Source organism: Lissotriton vulgaris, chromosome 9 (assembly GCF_964263255.1).
Source record: "Lissotriton vulgaris chromosome 9, aLisVul1.2, whole genome shotgun sequence".
Classification (NCBI taxonomy): domain Eukaryota; kingdom Metazoa; phylum Chordata; class Amphibia; order Caudata; family Salamandridae; genus Lissotriton; species Lissotriton vulgaris.
Window position 1 is genome coordinate 1,229,374,744 of NC_141697.1, and position 21,776 is coordinate 1,229,396,519.

Below are 21,776 nucleotides of genomic sequence, written 5' to 3' on the forward strand. Positions count from 1 at the left end.
CAGTATGAGCGGGATAGGCATGCAATGCAGTGAACCTGGGAACAGCCACTTCCTGAATATGGGGTGCTTTGTTATACAGTATGAGCGGGATAGGCATGCAATGCAGTGAACCTTGGAACAGCCACTTCCTGAATATGGGGTGTTTTGTTATACAGTATGAGCGGGATAGGCATGCAATGCAGTGAACCTAGGAACAGCCACTTCCTGAATATGGGGTGCTTTGTTATACAGTATGAGCGGGATAGGCATGCAATGCAGTGAACCTGGGAACAGCCACTTCCTGAATATGGGGTGCTTTGTTATACAGTATGAGCGGGATAGGCATGCAATGCAGTGAACCTGGGAACAGCCACTTCCTGAATATGGGGTGCTTTGTTATATAGTGTGAGGGGGGCTCGGCAGTCCGGACTATGGGGAACAGCCAGTCTTAGACTAAGTGATACTGGAGTACAATGCGCATGTGAAGGGAGATGATAGCCAGCCAATACAGAGGGTACTTGGGAAAGGTCTAACCCCGACTTTGAGATGCCTTGGTACAGCCAGTCGCCTGGCCATGGAGCCTTTGGTGGGGTCAGCCAGCTCAAGTATGACATGCAACCTGTACCTCACCGTGGAGTACTGTGCCACAACCAGTGCCGCCTGGAGTGCAGTCTACCCCAAGTATGGGATGGGGTGCTGCCAATCAACCAATGGAAACTAGTACAGTTCTAGATAGATGCCTCTTTAGGACACAAAATGCCCAGGTCAATGAGCTTCTGAACCCGCGTTGAACGGTCTGGTCTGTTGGTGCCGCAGAGTGAAGCAAGGTAAGATTTCGAAGAAGACCAATATATTTGCCAATCTCCTACTCAATAAAAAAAAGCTTTATTGCTTTTGTATCAGGGTCAGCAGAAATGCAGACTGCCAGATAGAAAGAGTAATGCAACGTCATGCTCTCCGCCACGTGCGGCTATAAATTCAATTTGGGGCTTCAACTCATTTAAATCTCCCACGCACGCTGCAAATAATGAATCTAAAAATAATTTAAAAGCATAACAGCACTTTAGCCCCCATGCTTTGACGCATACTCTAATTCTGGATAACAATTAAAGCGACCTGCCAAGACTGCGTCATGGGGTAGATCAGATTTTGCTGGAAAGCAGCAGGAACAATCCACAGGCAAGACTGTGTGATTCATATGAAAACTGAGGCAGGAACAATCCACAGGCAAGACTGTGTGATTCATATGAAAACTGAGGCAGGAACAATCCACAGGCAAGACTGTGTGATTCATATGAAAACTGAGGACTCGCAGCACAGCGTAATCAACATATTCTACAAAAAAACACCAGTAGGCCAATTTTCACAGGCTACAGCAGACCTCACTTATAATCACAACACACGCACAGAGGAGGCTACATTCTAATTGTAATAATTGGGTCACGGACTCATTGAAGCTAGGCCGCCCAGTCTTTCTACAGTGTTTGGGAGTGCCTCGTGATCGAACACTCAGCCATGGTTCAGCGATCCACAGATCTATTAGCTCAGCAACATATTCAGCACATTTAAAACAGGATGGAAAAAAGACAGTTCAAAAGCAGAGGAACACGTCCACACCTCCCCGGGGCACTAAAGTCCAGCATGACCCATCAAACAATCATTTGTCAATTTCATTACATACCAGAACATACCAGGTGAGTCTCGTTTCTTAATGCCTCATAAAAGCCGACATTGCAGTCCATGCAGAAAGGACCCCCGTAGCCGTGGTAGCACTCGCAGTGTCCGGAACCAGCTCGCGTCCCATCACCGTTGCATCTACCGTTTCCATTGCACGGCTTCTCTGATCCACCAACGCAGGCTGCAGAAAATTCCAAAAAATGGGTTTGGTTCTCTAAAACAAAAGTGAAGTACTTCGACCCCTTCACTATCTCTCCCACAGCTTTCTCAAAAACATTTTCCTTAAACCTTTGCTTGCTTAGGTGTGCACGACAAGGGCATAATGTAGGCTCCCGAAGCCCTTGCCGGGCAGGGTTGCCTTTATGGGGATTCCTATTCCACCCAAGGCTTATTAGTGTCTGAAATATAGGCGCTTTGAAGGACCCTACCACATTCTGCAGAGGGGCCCCATCATTTTGGCGAAGTCAGAGCAGATTATATGAAGAATAGTCTAAAGTTGGAAGTAATAAAATCTGGAAGAATTCCATCTTGCAGAACAAGGGTGAAACGTTCTGCTCAAACTCGGAGTTCAACATGTTTCTGCTCATTTTCGATTGAAAAGTGCACATTCGACGCACAGACTGATGCCGACACATCTGAAAGTTCTCATTTTGAATGATAACACCATCTCTTACAAAAGCTTGTCAGGCGTTAGCTGATAAAGCACCCGGGTCTTGATTCACAGCACGTTTTAGGTCTCACCTACAAGACTAAGCATGTGCTGTCTGTTGCAAGACATATGGTTAGCTTAGGAAGAACAGAGGGAATTGGAGTCTGACAACTGCTTACCATTGGTTAGTTTTCTTGTCACTCCAATTTGCCTGCTTTTTATGCACATCACAGTTTGTAATCTTGTGTTTGCCTCTGCCATGGAGTATAGACTTTTAATATAGTGTTTGATTAGTTGGCTTCTATGCTTCTACTGCCTGCTTTTTGAGCACTACTTTTTCCTTTTGGGTTAAAGATTCCGTCAGAGTGTGTGTGTTTTCCAGCAGTCTCCCTCATGTACTTACCTCCCCCTGCACTCGGTTTTGCTCTCTGTCACCTGTGTGCTCACCCATGTGTACTTTCTCCATTGTTTTCTCACACCTGTGTTCTTCCCTCATCCACTTATTCCAGCCCAGTGATCCTTTATGCTCTGTCATCTGATTCCCCTCACCTGAGCCCTCCGTGAGGCTTGCCCCCACACACACTCCCAAATTGCTTCCACCCCCGAAAGCATTGCTTTCTCCCTCACTCCTCATACTGCTTCCCCCCCCCCATTCAGTCTCCCAATTTATATATAAAAAAAAGAAAATAGCTTTCAAGCTTTGCTTTTCTTTTTAGTTACCGATCCATCTGTGATCAGTAACAAAAAATAAAAGTGTCTGCGTCTTTTGGAAGGCACATGCCTGCGTAGTGAGTAAACCTATCAAATTACTAACCCTGGGCAATGAACTCTGCTACGCTAGCGGAATTCGCCGAGATTTGTTAACTACGCATTCCATTAAGAACTCCATTCCTCCACGCAGCGGAGTAGGCTACTAAACTGCACCCACAAATGCTTTGATGAAGCAACTTTACATGCTAAAAGCATATAACCAATTCACAAAAGTGAACTTTGAAGATTAAATGAGAGAGGTGATAATTTTGGGGTTCCCCCTAACCTAGGGGGGGAGGACCAAGCAGATGCCTCGAACACAAAGAGAATATCATGCTGAACGATTCTGTGGTGGTCCTATCTTCTTAGGAAGAATACCCTATACACACACATGAACATCAATTAGCTCGCATATGAGTGAATATACAAACGAGAAAGCGACAGAAATCCTGGGATCTCCTGAACAGTATTAGTCCAATGGGATTCTTTCATTTTATTTCCAAAAAACAGCCAGCCGACATGGTTGTTGCTAGGTGTCCCTCAAGTCAAATGCTTTTGCATTTGACTCATGAGGGACACCTAGTAACGACTAGTGGAACTGCAGCTTCATGAAAGGGTTTCAATGCTTTTGCATTTGCCTCGTGAGGGACACCTAGTAACGACTAGTGGAACTGCAGCTTGATGTAATAATTTCAATGCTTTTGGATTTGACTCGTGAGGGACACCTAGTAACAACTAGTCGAACTGCAGCCCCGTAGCATTTTTTTTATATTGGATACTATGATATTCACTGCCCACTGCTAATCTTGTCCCATAATGCTTTGCAGGGCATTTGGTTGGGATTGTATTTTTGCCCATAACTGTGCTTGGGTGAATACTATAATATTCACTGCCCACTGCTAATCTTGTCCCATAATGCTTTGCAGGGCATTTGGTTGGGATTGTATTTTTGCCCATAACTGTCCTTGGGGTGGTCCTAAGAGTATGGGACCACCGCCGAATCGTTCAGCAAGATGTGCTCTTCGTTTTCAAGGCATCTGCTTGGTTCTCTATCTAGGTTAGGGAGGATCCCAAAATCATCACCTCTCTCACTGCTTACACTTGATATTTTACCTAAAGTATATGAGGTTTCTGTTTCATCTATTGAGAGTCTGACAGAGAGAAGTTGCGGAATTCACTGAGTTTGTGTTCCATGTAGTAGTACTCCGCCAACAACGCTCACCCCCCCCCCCACCCTTACAAATGAAACTATTGGCTGCATCAAAAGCTTTTCTTTTAAACATGTCTTTAGTACTGGGGATGCTGTGCAGCATGGCTAAAAATCACAGGCTAAGCCAGTATGCCCCAAAGGCGAGAGAAATTGATTTTGCCAATGCTTATTCTGTTAGTAGTCATGTCTTAACTCCCTCTTGAACTTCCAGGAGCAAGAAGCTTTAATCCTGAAAAGAAAGCTGGGTGACTCCCGAGCCCATTTTAGTTGTAACTCACACTCATTGAGGACATTAGAGGATAAACATAGTGCCTTCTTGGACGTCGGAGCTGGTAGGAGAACTTGGCGGGATTAAAACAGATGAAAGGAGTACCAGCGAGCTCTGTAATGGTAACATCTAGTGCTGCAAGAATCAGGACAGTGGCAGCAGGTCATATAAATGGACAGTTTATCAATATCTCATTGGTAGATGAGGTTGGAATATAGGCAGGTGGAGACTGGATTGATATAAGCAGAATCCAAAAAATGAAAAACAGTTTTCAACAACTTCGAAATCTCTTCTAACCCGATAGTGGTGCGTGATCTTAAGCAAGCATTTCTAGAACTCACAGACAAACTTCAGAAGTTGCTCACAGAGCGAGGACAGGAATGATACCAGCTGTCAATACTCTCCCCTGCCCGAGCAACACCACAAGCAATACCAACATACAGACACAAAAGACACAGGACAGCAGTAATTACACAGACCCGAATGACACAGGGCAGCAGTAATCACACGGACCCGAATGACACAAGGCAGCAGCACTCACACAGACCAGAATGACACAGGGCAGCAGTAATCACACAGACCCGAATGACACATGGCAGCAGCACTGACACAGACCCGAATGACACAGGGTAGCAGTAATTACACAGACCCGAATGACACTGGGCAACAGCACTCACAAAGACCCGAATGGCACAGGGCAGCAGCACTCACATAGACCCGAATGACACAGGGCAGCAGTAATCACACAGACCCAAATGGCACAGGGCAGCAGTAATCACACAGACTCAAATGGCACAGGGCAGCAGTAATCACACAGACCCAAATGGCACAGAGCATCAGTAATCACACAGACCCGAATGACACAGGGCAGCAGCACTCACACAGACCCGAATGGCACAGAGCAGCAGCACTCACACAGACCCGAATGACACAGGGCAGCAGCACTCACACAGACCCAAATGACACAGGGCAGCAGCACTCACACAGACCCGAATGGCACAGAGCAGCAGCACTCACACAGACCCGAATGACACAGGGCAGCAGCACTCACACAGACCCGAATGACACAGGGCAGCAGTAATCAAACAGACCCGAATGACACAGGGCAGCAGCACTCACACAGACCCGAATGACACATGGCAGTAGTACGCACACAGACCCAAATGACACATGGCAGCAGCACTCACACAGACCTAAGTTGCACAGGGCAGCAGCACTCACACAGACCCAAATGACACAGGGCAGCAGTAATCACACAGACCCAAATGAGACAGGACAGAAGCACTCACACAGACCCAAATGACACGGGGCAGCAGCACTCACACAGACCCAAATGACACGGGGCAGCAGTAATCACACAGACCCAAATGAGACAGGACAGAAGCACTCACACAGACCCAAATGACACAAGGCAGCAGCACTCACACAGACCAGAATGACACAGGGCAGCACTCACACAGACCTAAGTGACAAGGGGCAGCAGTACTCACACAGACCCAAATGACACATGGCAGTAGTACGCACACAGACCTAAGTGACACAGGGCAGCAGTACTCACACAGACCCAAATGACACATGGCAGTAGTACTCACACAGACCCAAATGACACATGGCAGTAGTACGCACACAGACCTAAGTGACACAGGGCTGGAGTACTCACACAGACCCGAATGACACAGGGCAGCAGCACTCATACAGACCAGAATGACACAGGGCAGCAGCACTCACACAGACCAGAATGACACAGGGCAGCAGTAATCATACAGACCCAAATGACACAGGCCAGCAGGACTCACACAGACTTCAGAGACACAGGGCAGCAGTACTCACACAGACCCGAATGACACAGAGCATCAGTAATCATACAGACCCGTATGAAACAGGGCAGCAGCACTCACACAGACCCAAATGACAGAAGGCAGTAGTACGCACACAGACCCAAATGACACATGGCAGCAGCACTCACACAGACCCAAGTTAAACAGAACAGCAGGACTCACACAGACCCAAATGACACATGGCAGCAGCACTCACACAGACCCAAGTTAAACAGAACAGCAGGACTCACAAAGACCGAAATGGCAAATGGCAGCAGTACTCACACAGACCAAAATTAAACAGGACAGCAGGACTCGCATACACAGACGAATGACACAGTAAGCAGTACAAACATACACATACCCAAAAGACACAGTACAACAGTACTCGCACAGACCCAAATGCTACAGGACAGAAGTATTCACTTACACAGGCTCAATTAACACAAGACAACAGTACCAACATACACATACTCAAATGACAGTACAGCAGTATCAACATACACAGACCCAAATGACACAGGACAGCAGCATTAACATACACAGACCCAAATGACACAGGACAGCAGTACTCGCACATACTCAAATGACACAGGGCAGTAGTACTCGCATACACAGACTCCAATGACATGGCACAACAGTACTCGCATACACATGCTCCAATGACACAGCATTAGTCACACTGACAGACTCCAATGACACAGCACATGAGTAGCTGTACAAACAGACTAATAACAGTACTTACACAGACAATCTGGCCCAAAGGTGCCTGGAGGACAGCAGACTTTCAGGGTGTCGAAACAGAGCCATTGCAAGAAGTCGGGGTATTTCTGCTGCCTGTGAGGTGATGGAAGAGACCAGGAATGGAAGAAGGAAGAAAACAACACAAAGGGAAGCAAGTGTTACAAGTGTAATTTTAAGAAGTATTTAATATCAAGCCAGTGAACCACAACACAGTATTGACTACATAGATAACTATCCTCTCCACACGTTTAAGGGGCAGTCCTCCATCTTACCTAGATACTTGTTTTGAGAGCAACATCTACCAATAAGCGGCTTTCTGTAATAAGTGTTTTCGACTGCATGAAAAACAAGATGAAAAATGATGTAGGACAGGTCACCCTACGAACAGGACACGTCAAGAGATAAACTGGTCTGTCCTGAACACTGTCCGCCGCGTTACCTAAAGTCCATACGGTCTAAACTCATACTTTGATTACCCCCTGCCTCCAACACCACTACCAAATATTCAACAAAAAAAGGGGGGCATGGTACTAACACCAACTATTATCACCCACACTAACACCAGCCAACCACAGCATTTAGGGAAAAGCTCAAAGAAACCAAGCTCAGAAGAACATGGGACTTAACCATGACCCACTATATCTGCAATAACATGACCTTCACACTGACCACTGGGGAACACACAGTCCAAGCTGAGAGATCTACACCTTCAACAAACTAAGCAGAGCACTTGAACAAACTTCAATGTTGGTGGATTTTATGTTATTAAGCATTGTGATTATTCAGTCTGGAAAATGATTTGTTGTGTCTGGATGAACAGTTCATCTCAAAACAAGGAGATAGTTGATAACACCGCCAAATTCTGTGGTGGGAGAAAACGGTGACCCGGCACCCCAAAATAGTGGATGTATTATCAATTACCAAGGTGCATAGCACACCAACACCTTTAATGTGGGCAATGAAATAGACAACAAGTAGCAAGCAACACAAGGGTCTTTAATTCTGGTAAAAAATTATCAGCGCAATCAGGGCCGTATCATTATCCTAATTTTTTGTTTTTTGCACTGCACCGAGGAGGAAGGGATCTGTGAATTTCTTTTTCATATCTTCAGTGCATATCTTCACTCTGAATATCTCAGAGTGAGTGCACGGGTTGCAGACAGCAGAGCCCAGAGACACAAGGCAGGAATCGCTTCTTTGTGATTCCCTGCTCGGCTGTCAGCAAAACATGAAATAACTCGGATATTTCAGGAGGAAACAACAAGATCAACATATGGCCTCGGACCCGCGTCTCTGGATGGAGTTTACTTCAACTGCGATCTTTAGAACTCAAGTCGCCTTTGTGCAAATTATATTTTTTATGTTTACATTTCCAATCATATCTGCCAATAAATGTCAAAGTAATGTGTTTGTGTTTTTTTAAATAAATACTTTGTCTCCTTCAAAATCGACACCATATTTTCTGGTCAAGTCCATATATGTGTGTAACTCAGCTTCAAACCTTTGAGTCTAAGAACTTCTGAAATACCTCTAATGCATTTTTGACTGCACCAATTTTGTAAAAGTGTTGAGGGCTGAGTACAGTTAAGAGTGTGTCTCCTGGAATATGTGTGCACGTCCAATTTCTTCTCCAGGGCTAAAATGTGACAAAACAGGAATCCAATGAGAAATTCTTGTGAAACTTCAAAAGTTACAAACAATAAAAGTCTTTTGAAATTCTGGAGGCCAAGCAGATAAGGGGGGGGGAGGGGTCAGCTTAAAGCTGCTTGTATGTGAGAATCAATAAGTTTGAGTAATGTACTTCAATGTTTGATCCTTTCACTCAGGCTCAGACCTTTCTTCAAAAACACCTCCACCCCTCCACCCGAATTCAAACTACGCTCTGCCTCCCTTTCCCTTGCCCCTCTCCACACTGTCCAGCACAGACGTACTTCTTGAACCACCACGTCTCCACCAGCTCCTCGTTCTGCTCCAACATGCGGTTGCAATCAAAGTTCGACTTGTCGCACACGGTCTCTATCACCTCCAAAAGTCGCGTCTCACTAGAAAGAGAAGCCAGAAAGAGAGGGTCAGTTTCAATATGAAATAGGTTTATGGTTTGGGTGCAGGGGAGAAGTGACCTTGATGAAACGTGCTAGACTATTGGTGAAACTGAAAAAATTGGGTTCAAATGCACAAATCATTTTTAAAGAGGAAGATACAAGTTGGAGTTGGAGATCCATGTGGAGGGGGATAATAAATTCTATTCTCCTGTGTCAGGATTAACTTCCCTCTCCCTTCCCCAGGTACAATCCTCACTCCTTGGACCCTCTTTACCCATCCGTACTCTGCTGTTCTCCATCCAAACGCAGTGCATGAAAAGCTCATTCATCCGTCTGTTACACTCCCACCACCCATAGAGTGTCCTGGGGCACGGCTCATCCTTGCGGCCATGCCCTCAAAGATCAATATTTTAACTCGTCTCACAAGGTATTTCTATAAACCTGTAGCATGTACCCAATATCCTGAATTTAACCGTACAAAGATCTCCACAATCCCTACAAAGATATCACCCTCAAAGCTGCCTTAGCAGATAATCATGTTTACGTCTAAAAAGCGTGGCCCCAGGAAAACAAACTCCTTCATCCACCATTGTGATTAATTTATCTTCATTAAAAAATTATCACTTTTTCCATGAAACAGAACTAGAGTATTAGATCTACATTATAATGAGATATCTCAAAACAGCACATGTGTACCATGGGAAAGTCTTGAGTACACGGAAAGACAATAGTGATGCCAAGAACCTCAAGCTGAAAGCGATTCTTTTCAGCTACCAAGATTGAAGTAAAAGTTACCTAAATCAAGCTTCAATTGAGGAATATGGCCAACCTATGTAAAGCGTTCAGTATTGTCTAGAATATTGGTTATCACTGACCTCCATCCCAGAAGAATCTCTTATTCTAATGAGAAACAAACATATATTTTGGCTGCTCCCCTCTAAAGCTCAAAAGGGGCCACGTTGTCCTTAAAAACCCACCCCGGCCTAACCTGAAATTTGCTCATCATCCCAGCCTGGATGAAACAGTCCAAAAATTAGATGATAAATGAAGACGACAAAGTGCCCAAGCGATCCAGTACCCAATCGTTTTTTTTTAAGAGTTGTGGCACCAGTTGCACATTAGAGCTCATCACCATTATTAATGCTTTCTTCTAAAGTCCCCTAACTGATGCACCAGACATGGGACGAGCAAGATCCTAGCTACAAGAAAGCTTGCTACACTCATCAGTTTGTGTAAAACTGCAATTGATAGGACTCGACACATGAGCAGCCTCCGAGCTCTGGAAAGGCATGCATAACCAGAATCTGCCAAGCCATCATCAGATGGACGAGGGCTTCCATCCTTATGTAGACCCAAAATCACCACTGCCAATAAAACCAAACTCACAATCCCTCACACACTTCCCTGGGACTCAGGGAAAGTATGTAACATCCAGGCGCCTTCCTAAAGAGTCCAAAAGCATTGGTAAAATGGGAGATGTCCAGCTCTACCCTCTTTCCACTGAACTTGGTATTTCACAGGGGATTGAGCCAGCCATCGACTCGGTTCAATTAATGCACGGTGCGGCCGGGATAGAGGGCGTCTGAGCACAAGTATCACCGATTCTCAAGTAACCAGTCAACAGTTGAGACCTCCTCCAAGCCTCCTCAGTTCATTCCACTGCCAAAGAGCAGGGGATGGCAGAACACACCATATACAAAATGTATATCTTTCATACTAAATGTCGAACTTTGTGTCTTTTCTGTGTTATCTATAAACAAACCAATCAAGCCCTGAGGAGGAGCGACCTTCAGACATCGAACATAAGGATATAGAAATAATAGTTGTCCAACTGAAAAAATATTTTGTTTTACAAGGATAACTAAAAACTTTTCTAACGCCATGTCTTCTCTACTTCATGCACTTTTTGCAGTGAGGTATTTACCCTTGAGCCTTAAAAAGTGAGATTTTGACCACAATGATCAAGAAAACTTCATTAGAGCCCCAAATTTCTAACCAAAATATAGACCAATTAGCACTCTTCCTTTCTTGGCTAGTGTCAGAGTCAACTGTAGCAACTAGTTCCAGGATTATCTAGAACAAAAACTCAGTCCTTTCTATCACTCTAGTTTCTACCCACATCCAGGGGTAGAAACAGCCAGTTTAGATGTTGGGAGAGCAACGCTAGAACGACGGAATAGACCCCCAGTGAGCCTAATCCGGTTAGATTTTCCCAGGACATTTAAGTCTGTGGACCATGGACTTCGGTGCTATAGGTCACACCTAGAATTGAGGTTAAAGTCATAACTAGATTGGATCCAGTGGGTTTTAACTAGCAGTGTTCAACTCGATCAATTTAGATCCGATTCCAAAGATTTCCACTGCGGAGCTCCGCAAGGTTTAGTGCTCATTGTTACTCAATGCTTATACAGTTCCTTTGCACAGTTAATCGAAACCAATGCTCTGCTGTGCCAAGTGTATGATGATAACACATCATCCTACAGAATTAGCTGACACTGCCCAGGTTGTAAAAGCTGTGATGATAGGTCTACAAAAATAAGGACGTGGATGTCGATGAATCACATATATCGTAAGGCTGCTAAGGCACACATTTTCCTCCGTGGTGCTAAGATTCCGGCATAGTCCGATCAGCGACAGAGATGGTTAAGAACTCAGTCCCTACATTTGACTTTTTTTATGTTTCGACTCTCAGGTGTCTGTAGTGATTAAGCTTGATCAACTCTGTAGTGTTTGATAAGAGTGTCTATTCTAAAATACTGCAAGCCATACTCTCCTAATTCAAGAGATGCTACTTTCAATAATATTCTAAAGTTCCCTAGCAGTACTGAACATGTCACACCACAATTTGGAGAAATGTCAAGTTGTTCACAACTGAGCAATTCATGTGAGATTTGATTTAAATTCATTTGACCAGGTTACCTCTGGGATGGAAATGTAATTATTTTCTGGAGTCTCTGAATCCTTCGGAAAGTACCTCAAGGACCTGTCTCAACCTACAAGAAGACGCGTTTTAAAATTTCAAAGATCTGATAGCAGCTCAAGACCGCCTGCCAATCCTACATTGTGATATTGTAAGTGGAAACATGTTGCTCAAGATTAGCAGTAGAATGCAGAGCGAGGCAGGAGTAAAACTCTAGGGTGCATCACTTCAGACTTGCATCACACTACATCCTTTCACTGTTTTAAATGGAAATTTTAAGAAGAATAACTAGCAAGTGTCCCATGAGTAGAATGTATTATTTTTCCCAGTGTTATGCCTCACTGTTAGTAATTGTTATGTGCACAGCTAGTGTTGTGTGCTTGTATTGTTTTCTGAAAGCTTTGAACATAAACTTTTTTTGGCAATGCGCATTTACAAATACTTTTACTACTGCACAAAAAGACTCCGGGGCGTATTTATGTTGCTTTCACACAGTTTTGCACAGCAAGTCACCGTTTGCGCTGCGTGAAAGGGAAGGAATATGCTTATTTAACATAATACGACACATCCCTGTCCTTTCCTTGCGCGGGCGCCCTTTTGGCTGTCTAGCGCCCGATCAGGCACCCTTGCGCCGTGGTTTAAGGGTGCCTGCGTTCTTAGCAGGATTGTTTTTGCGCATTAAAGGGTGCCTTCCGGACCATAAGCAATCCTCCGAGGCATTTTCCTTTCGCAGCACACATAGAAAAGGGGAGTAACACAGAGAAATATAGATATTTTCCCTCATTACGCCTCACCTGGGGATGCGTAGCATTTTAAATGCATTCCCTGTTTACCACTGATGGAAACTCTGAGAATGCAGCACAATCCATGAGCGGATGTGGGGGGAAACATATGGATGTATGACGGTACGACGCGTACCGCCACAACGCGTGCTTTTACAATGCGTCTTTAACAACGCAAGTCGTTACAACGACTTGCGTTGGGGGGCGATGATAGTGAATAGTATAATTTACTATTCTAACACCAGTCCCCGTGGATACTAGGGAAGGTTTTGGAATAGTAAATATACTATTCTTTATCCTCTAGCGCCCTCCAGCGCAAGTCGTGGTTATGACTTGCGTTGTAACGGACGCGTTGTAAACGTACTGCGGAGTAAAATCTGCGTCGTAAAGGATGTTCCCCAAAACCCACGCTCCACTGATGGAGCCCCTCCCTGGGGCAGAGATTTGTGTTGAGTTGAGTTACTCTAGATTTATCAGGCCACAAAAGGCCACGCAAGGTGGCTTTGCATAGCTTGTTAAATAACATTTATGAGTTGCGTTGTTCTTGCACTCCGTTGCGTTTTGCAAGGTCAACGCAACTCCTACAGAAATATTCTCCTCAGTTTACAACTAAATGATCCCATCGAACACCTAAAACTTTAATAATAGGATTAAATTGGCTTATTGACAGGTCCATGGGCTTCTGTGAATCCAGTTAGTTTGTCCAGCAATTTTGTTCACAATAATATTTACTTCAAATTCAAATTAGTCTTTATTTCGACTGTTAGTCATAAAAGACACACATTAACCATTTAAAAATCACAATTCATTAACATTACATTATATTTGATTTTAACAGGGAAATGCAGTTTAAAATGTTCAAATTAAGAATGCCACATTCACGGTATACCAACTCGACCAGTTAAGAAAATAAATAAGTACTATGTTTTAATAAAACCATTTAAAATGAATAAAAATTGATATTCCAGAGAAATAACACCGTAGATTTGTAGGGGCTGCAATGCTTTCAGTTTACCACTACGGATTGTCCACATCCATTTAAAAAATTTAGTGATCACAATCACCATAGTGTCTGAGCAGTCGGTTTTAAATATCCTCAGTGCTACTGTCCCAGTCTGAATCCCCTTTTGGATACAGATCGGCCTGATCCATTTGTGTCGAGGAGCATTATACTCTGAGCATGCAAAGAGGACATGAGCTATGCTTTCCGGGTATGTTATGCAAAAAGAGCACATATGATCATTATTACCAGTTGTCCATTTACATGTAATCGGGTTGAGTGGGAGTGTTCCTACCCTAAATTGGTGGAACAATTTCCTGTCATATGGCATTGTAATGAGATCCCAATACCTCTCATATGATGCAGTATGTTTTAGCTCCAAAAAAGCCTTAGTAAACGATGGAGCAGTGTGTGACTGAAACTCCTCTTGGGATACCAGTGCCCAGTATGCTTCTTTTAACTTTTGTTTTGATGGGAAGATGCTCTCCTTGGGATTTTCCCAGTGATCCTCCATACCTAGGGCCTTGAGTAGAGATCTGACCTTCCTAAACCATAGAATTTTACCTCCAGAGTCCAGGTTTCGTGCCTCCAAAAGTGCTTGCGCGTAATGATTGAGTTCAGGCGTTACCCACAATCTCCTCCAGTATGCGATTGGTCTAAACTTACAGATGTCCTGAATGCTATGGCACCCCAAATCAATGCGTAGTGGTACTAGCGGTGTTGAGAGTGGGAGCCCTGTTATGCTGCAGAGAAATTTATTATGTGCATTTTTTAAGCCCGTTGTATCGGAAACCCCCCACAGTTCTGCTCCATACAACATGGAAGATTTCACCTTAGTGTCGTAGATTTTAAGTACTGGGGCTATTGGTTTAGTAGCTGAGGACTTGAACTCTCTTAACAAAGCACCAGCCAGCTGTGCATGCTTGGAAAGTAGATATGACATATGTGGCTTCCACTGAAGCCTGGAGCCTAATGTTAGGCCCAGATAGCTGAAGCTGTCTGTTTGTTCTAGGAGTTCCCCATTCATATGAACTCTTCCCCTGATGTTCCTATGCTTATGCATTACCATGAATTTGGTCTTTGATACATTAACGGATAGGCCATAGTCATTACAAAATTTTTCAAAGCAGCCGATTGCTTTCTGAAGCCCTTCCTGGGTTTTGGATATTAAAAGGGTATCATAGGCGAACATTAACAGGGGGACCGAGATACCATTCTGTTTGGGTGCATCTGTATGGGAGTCCCTGTAGTAATCTATGACCCGGTTAATATATAGAGTGAATAATGTAGGTGCCAACACACATCCTTGTCGGACGCCTCTTGCAGTTGGTAATCTGTCGGTTACCTGACTCTGGTTACCCCACCTCACCTGCGCATAGTTATTATCATGGAATTTGATCAGAACTGCGAGCAATTCAGGAGGCATACCTTGTTCGTAAAGCGCTCGCCACAACCTATCTCGGGGGACCAGGTCAAACGCTTGGCTCTTGGACCAAACAAAAACATGTCCGCCCTGTGACCTACCCTGCCCACGTACTACCAGCCTCTCAGATGCAATAGACTGTGGGAGGTTCTCAGTTTGCATGCTAGGTTGACTGTTCACTGCCCACCAGTAAAACCAGTGTGCCTGTGAATGGGTGACATGCAGCCTGTTCCAGCACACAGAGAGGTTACCGTGCACCTGCGCCCTTCTGCAACCCACAGGGTGGAGGCTTTAGAAGAGCAGCTGCCGGGAGCCGTGGTAATGACAGGGGAGGTGTCCCTCCGGAGCAACCCTCCCGGTGGATGAGCAAATCAGACCATTCCTAAAACAGATACAATTATCTGCTTGCTCAACACGCTCGCTCTGCACCCCTGAGGCCGTGTACCCTCTCAGAAGCCAGCTCGTGGCACATGGTATCAAACTGCCCCGTTCCCCAGGGGCGCGTTGGTGCCACTGTTGGCAGCCAAGAGAACAGCTGCATCCATTGCTAAAATATGTGGAAGAGACCGAGTCTGAGAAGAGCAAGGACGGCCAACGTCAAATAAGACCACTTCAAGTCTGCAACTGTGCCTCACTCCGAAAGCGCCTCATTTCAATGCCAAGCATTGGCAGATCTTGTGACAGACCAGTTTTGCTACTTACCAGACCTCATGTCAACACAACACTCAACAAAACAAACAGTGATTAAACGACAACCCTCTCAGCCATTGGCTTGTTTGGGTAAGCACCCTTCTGTAGCGTCCTCCCCAGACCAGGCACTCACCAATAAGTACGCCACACACGGAGCTTAGTAGAACTCGTCTTTATTCTTCTGAGTGTAACCGCAAACTCAACATTCTAAACCTGCATTCCCTTCATTACGCTCTAATGCTTACGACACAGTTCTACGGAGTCCATCAGGAGTCACAAGTATTCCGTTATTACAAACTCACACACCACTGCACCTTCTAGCATGGGCCTGCCCTTCAGGGTTTTTTAGGTTGTTCATGTTTTGGAGGAAGTTTATATTTAGACATGAATTTTTCCCTTGGTGAAAAGGTGAAATGTAGTACCTCCCAGGCACTGCTTTTTGTAAGATAATCGTTGAACCACTATAATGACACAATCACCATTTTTGTTGGGGGGGGGGGGGGGGGCGGGGGTTCCCCTCATGTGTCACTAGACCTCTGCATATGGTCTGGAAAAAAACTCTTGCCTAACTCATCCTTCTGAGTTCTGTGGCCCCCCGTGACCGCCCCCCCCCCCCCCCAAACATTTGAGGAATTTCCAAGCCCCAGCAACACAGGAAAGTTTAGCTTTGGTGGCAGCTACAGGTCAGTATGAAACCCCCTCTGTCTGTGGCAACACATGCACCATGCATGAGAGTAAGGTGGGGCTCAGTAAAGTGAAACTTTTCCTTGGGCCCTCACAATCACACACAGGCACTTAAGTGGAGAAGTGTGGCTCAATGATTAGAGCGGCAGACCCTGATGCAGAGGTCTGGCCCGGGACCAGGGTTCAATTCCCCGCCTCGGCAGGTCTTGGGCTCAAAATTCCACGGACCTGATAATTCTCGCCTCGGTGCCTATTCCAATCATGGAGTCCCACTCTGCAACTCTAGGCAATAGCTTGCTTAATCTCCACAACGGCCCCCACAACGCTAAGGATGCCTGGCCTCCACCTTGGGGGTGCCCAGGAGTGGACGCCTCACAGGGAAAGCCAGGATGGGTTCCACAGCGGTATTCGTACAAGCGCCTTGAGACCCTTGCGGGCGAGTAGTGCGCTATACAAGTATCAATTTATAAGTGGCAAGGCTGACCAGAGGGAGAGCTTGGCTCATGGAACAGCTGCGGGCCTACAAGATGCTGTTCCTCCCACCATGTGATGGAATCACCAGATTGTGTAGGGTTGCCATCACAAGTGTTTTTCTTCATGTATAATGATCTGGCACCCTCTGCATAATATATAATATAATAATAATATTCCACATTTGTAAAGCGCACAATCACCCGTAAGGGTCTCTAGGCGCTGGGGGCCGTCGGGAAGATTAAGCAAGCTATTGCCCAGAGTCACATGGTGCTAGGCTAACCTGCCGCCGGCCCCGGGAATCGAACCGTGATCCCCAGATTCCGGAGTCAGTCGCCCTAGCCGCGGCGCCACACCTCATAGCGCGATTTAAAATCAGAAAATGGCAGAAAACCGACCTCTCGTTTTCTGTTTCCGTCAGTGTAGATCCAAACAGATACACCATTAAATCGGATAATACTATGCTTCGAAAGCTGATTGTTTGTAATTCGGAAGAGCCAGAGTATAAAGTGGTTAGTGTGCTTGGACAAACAGGCAGCCATCTTGAAACATACAGAGTTAGATTAAACCTTGGGAAAAACTACTGAAAGAATGAAAAATACGTGCATCCTCCTAATCCTGCAACCTGAATTTTCCATCTAAACCTGAACCATGTTCCCTAGTGAAACTCCAAAGAGTTTGTAAGCTGAACAATAAACAAACTAGTATATTTTATTGAAACATCACAAAACCTGGATAGTTTGCTCATTATTATTATCATTTTGGTTTCGATCCTGGACATTATGAGCAATAGGAAGGAAGCTCTTTCCATCCGGCTGCTGAAGTTGAAGGCAAGAAACTTGGGACTCGCCACAAGGTTCATGAGACCTTAATCTCCCACTTGGAAGTCGGAGGACCGGAAAGCTCACATATCCAGTGGAGTCAGGAGAGCCGGGAGTCGGTCCAGAATGAAGGTTTGATTTGTCCAGAGTGGGAGCATCCATGAGTATGTCCTCCCCCAGTATACACCTCAGAGACACAGCCCTTACCGGACAGTACCCAAAGATGCGTTCCTACCCAGAGCTTGTCCTTCTGAGGCTACAGCTCAGACTCAGAGCCCTAACTGGACAGTGATGGAGGACGCGTTCCCACCCAGAGCCTGTCCTTCCAAGGTGACAACTCAGAGACTGACCCCTTACTGTACAGTGCTGGAGGACGCGTTCCCACCCAGAGCATGTCCTCACCCAGTTTACACCTCAGAGACACAGCCATTACCGGACAGTACCTAAAGATGCGTTCCTACCCAGAGCTTGTCCTTCTGAGGCTACAGCTCAGAGACTGAGCCCTTACCAGACAGTCTCTAGCTCAGACCTAGAAGAGCCCTTACTGGGGATGCCTCCCCACCCAGAGAGTGGACCTCTGGAACATTCTTAGACTAAATGGGGATCATGTTTGTAGGAAAGTAGGATCTGCTTTCAAGGTTACCTCAACTTTTTGCTTGCTGTCAGTATGTTTTTGACCTAGTCTGACTGCGATCCTGCTAATCAGGACCCCAGTCACTCCCTAAATTGACCGTGGTAAGTACTTTTGTACATCCATGATTGGCTACTGGTGCACCCTTGCAAGTCCCTAGTATATGATACCAAGGTACCCAGGTCATAGGTTTCGGGATTCTCCTCTCCTTCTTTCTGTCCGCTGGGGGGTCAGAATTTCAACGTGGGGACACACCGGTGGGTGTAACCATGCACTTTATAAATGGAATGAATAAATAGGTACACCAGGGGTCTCCCATGGGCTGCAGCATGTATTGTGCCACCCACGGGAGTCTGCTCAAACTGTGACTACAGGCCTGCCATTGCAGCCTGTGTAAGCTGGTGCTTGCACCTCTCACAACAGATAGAAGTTTCCTTACATCGGAGGTCCCTGCACTTAAAGCCTATAAGTCACCCCTATGGCAGGCTCCTCAGTCTCATTTTCACCTTGCAAACAGAAATAAATCAATTCTGGGTTTTATTCCCAATTCTGACGCAGTGTACTTGCCCTGAACACCCATACTATGCCCAGAAGATAATGTATTTATGTGTAATATAGATCACACCAGGCAGGACTATCACTACACACGAGTACATCCCGTTAGGAGTGCATGGTCACGTTTTGTGAGTTACAAACATGGATTTGCATTGAAGTTGGCTTTGATTGTGCAAATGGCTCTGTGAATCGAGCCATGGGGCTCCCCTCAGAGGTCTCTTTTTGGCCGGGTATCAGGTATCTGGATAAATTAAAGGACTTGGCGCAATCCCACAGGGGAGGACAGAGCGCTCCAGGTGGGAGTTCACCTTATGAACAGTTCACATTAAATGGAATTTCGCGGCAAACTAAAATAAAACCACACAACTCCAACCACAGTCAGACAAATCCTAAAATCACTCAGTACTACTGGGCTTTCTAGGAATATTTCTTCACTGCCTTCTGAAAAGGTGCACGGCAGGTGGAGAAGGAGAGATGTGTGGGGGGGGGGGAGGTCTGGTGGGTTAGTTGACTAATGCGTCCACTGTAGGGGCCTGCGTTCAACCTCATGGTCACAGGTTCAAATCCCAGCGGTTCCATTCAGCATTTCATCCTTCTGAGGTCGATAAAATGAATACCATTCAGTTGGGTAGCGATAAACATCTGTTATTCAGCGCCAAGATACCCCTGGGTGAAGGTGCGCTTTACAAATATATGTGTTATATTACCAGCAGCCCTGGACTTTCTCGATGGTTCCAAAACACATTACACGTCACAGCCCATCACACCACGAATGAAAAAGCAGCATACAGAATAAAGAGAATGCTTCAATTAAACACTTGTGCAGTTAAATGGGAATCAATTTTGAGGATCAGGAGCGATCTCTTCTGATGGAGGGGACTATCAGCGCGAAGCTCTGATTTCCCCATTTACATCATCGCGAGTGTACATTTAATACATATTTCGTTTCTTCACCTTGCTTCGTATTTCGCCAGTTTTTCCTCTTCCCACGCGGTGTTTCCTCCACCAAAGTTCTGCCCCGCAGTTTTCTCCAGACCCTGAAAGGAACACAACATGCAAGAGAAATTAAAAAGTGAACATTTAAATAACGACATTTTCACTTTGAAGCTTCCACGCCGGAAATTAAGGCGGTAATCCCAGATTTGCTTCAGTCCGGCTGGAGGGACCTGGTCTTTAGAGGGGGATTAATGATGGACGTGTGTGCTCCAGGCTTCACTGGCCATATGGCCACGGAGACCCCCGAGCCCCACCCTGGGGATGCTTGCACAGGGTGGGTGGGGGGGGGGGGGGGGGTGGGTGCCTTCCATCCTGCTCCTGCAGCATCACCCAGAGACCAGCAGCAGGCACACGCAGGATTTGCTGCTGCGGAGAAATAATGCGCAGGGCGCGTTCTACCAGACTCGCAAGTACCCAGAGAAAATATTACACAAACATTGAAATATTCCATTCTTTTTGATTCAGAACAGATAATCTGATTGTTATTAAACATATTTGATTAATTGAACTCCAGAATTACCCTAAGCTCCCACTTGAGACTAAAAGTCTGCTCACTGCGCCAAGCGATTCCTTCCACGCGGGGAAGGCGCTGAAACGGTTTCTAGGCACTGCTTCCAGCGCCCAGTTCAATGTGCACAAAGAAGAATCCTTCCTGGAAGAATCCTTCCTGGATTAAGGTAAAGCGACCAAAATCTCAAGGTGGGGCTAATTTTCCTGATTTTCAACTTTACCATAACAACTTTGTTCTTAAACTCTATATCATTAAAGGACGCTACTCCTAATCCCTCTCCGTTATGGAAGGATTTAGAACATTCCTTCTTATCCCCTTTTTCCCTTGACGAATCCCTTACTTTTACTCATAAATCTTGCTTTCTATCTTCACCTATACATAACACCTCTCACAAACTATTTCACTCCTTTATGCTAGCTCACCTCTCAGCTAAAGATCAATTTCTTAATTCATCTATTTGGCATAATAAATTTCCTAAAATTAAAAATAAACCGATTATTTGGAAGACTTGGCGAGACAGAGGTTTACTTTGGATCCATCAGTTATACTCAAACGATTCTTTTCTTACCTTCTCTGAAGCACAGTCAATTTATCAATTACCAAAGTCCTTTTCTGTCACATTTAATTTATTGATCAAACATATAACAGATTCTCTACTTCTTCTATCCTCTATACCACACTCCTCTTCTCTTCACTTCACCGCAATATTCTTCCCATTTTAAGTGCCCAAACTACTGCCTCATCCATATACAAATTCCTTAATACGCCCATTATACACAGATCTAAGACCCACACGGCGAGCCAATGGGAAGCTGATTTCCACTCTTCATGGCCTATTACACTTTAGGATAAATTATAGCTGAAACTCCGCAAGACTTCAAGGTCAGCCAGCATGACTCAAACACTTTTTATTATATTCAATAGACTTCTGTTTACACCACTATCCTTACATAACTTTCGAACCACACTTTCTTCAGAATGTTGGTCTTGTAATGCTTCTCACGCAGACTTATTTCATATGCTCTTTTCCTGTCCCTCTACACATCAGTTTTGGTTGAAAGTATGGTCTCAGATTAATATCATTTGTCATACCCGTCTCCCTTTCTCCCCTAAAGCTGTATTTCTAGGCACATTATCTGATCATTGGCAAACCCTT

The 21,776-nt window shown here is 45.1% G+C and overlaps 1 protein-coding gene across 1 annotated transcript in view; it reads right to left on the reverse strand.

Annotated features, from left to right (window-relative positions):
- CRELD1 (CRELD disulfide isomerase 1) overlaps positions 1-21,776 on the reverse strand; it is a 73,914-nt gene that overhangs the window by 25,496 nt on the left and 26,642 nt on the right. Inside the window, exons 3-6 of the mRNA XM_086939370.1 lie at positions 20,068-20,150; positions 9,026-9,136; positions 7,096-7,187; positions 1,661-1,837 (exon numbers count right to left, since the gene is read on the reverse strand). Coding sequence (XP_086795496.1) covers positions 1,661-1,837; positions 7,096-7,187; positions 9,026-9,136; positions 20,068-20,150 — 463 coding nt within the window. The remainder of the gene's footprint in view (positions 1-1,660; positions 1,838-7,095; positions 7,188-9,025; positions 9,137-20,067; positions 20,151-21,776) is intronic.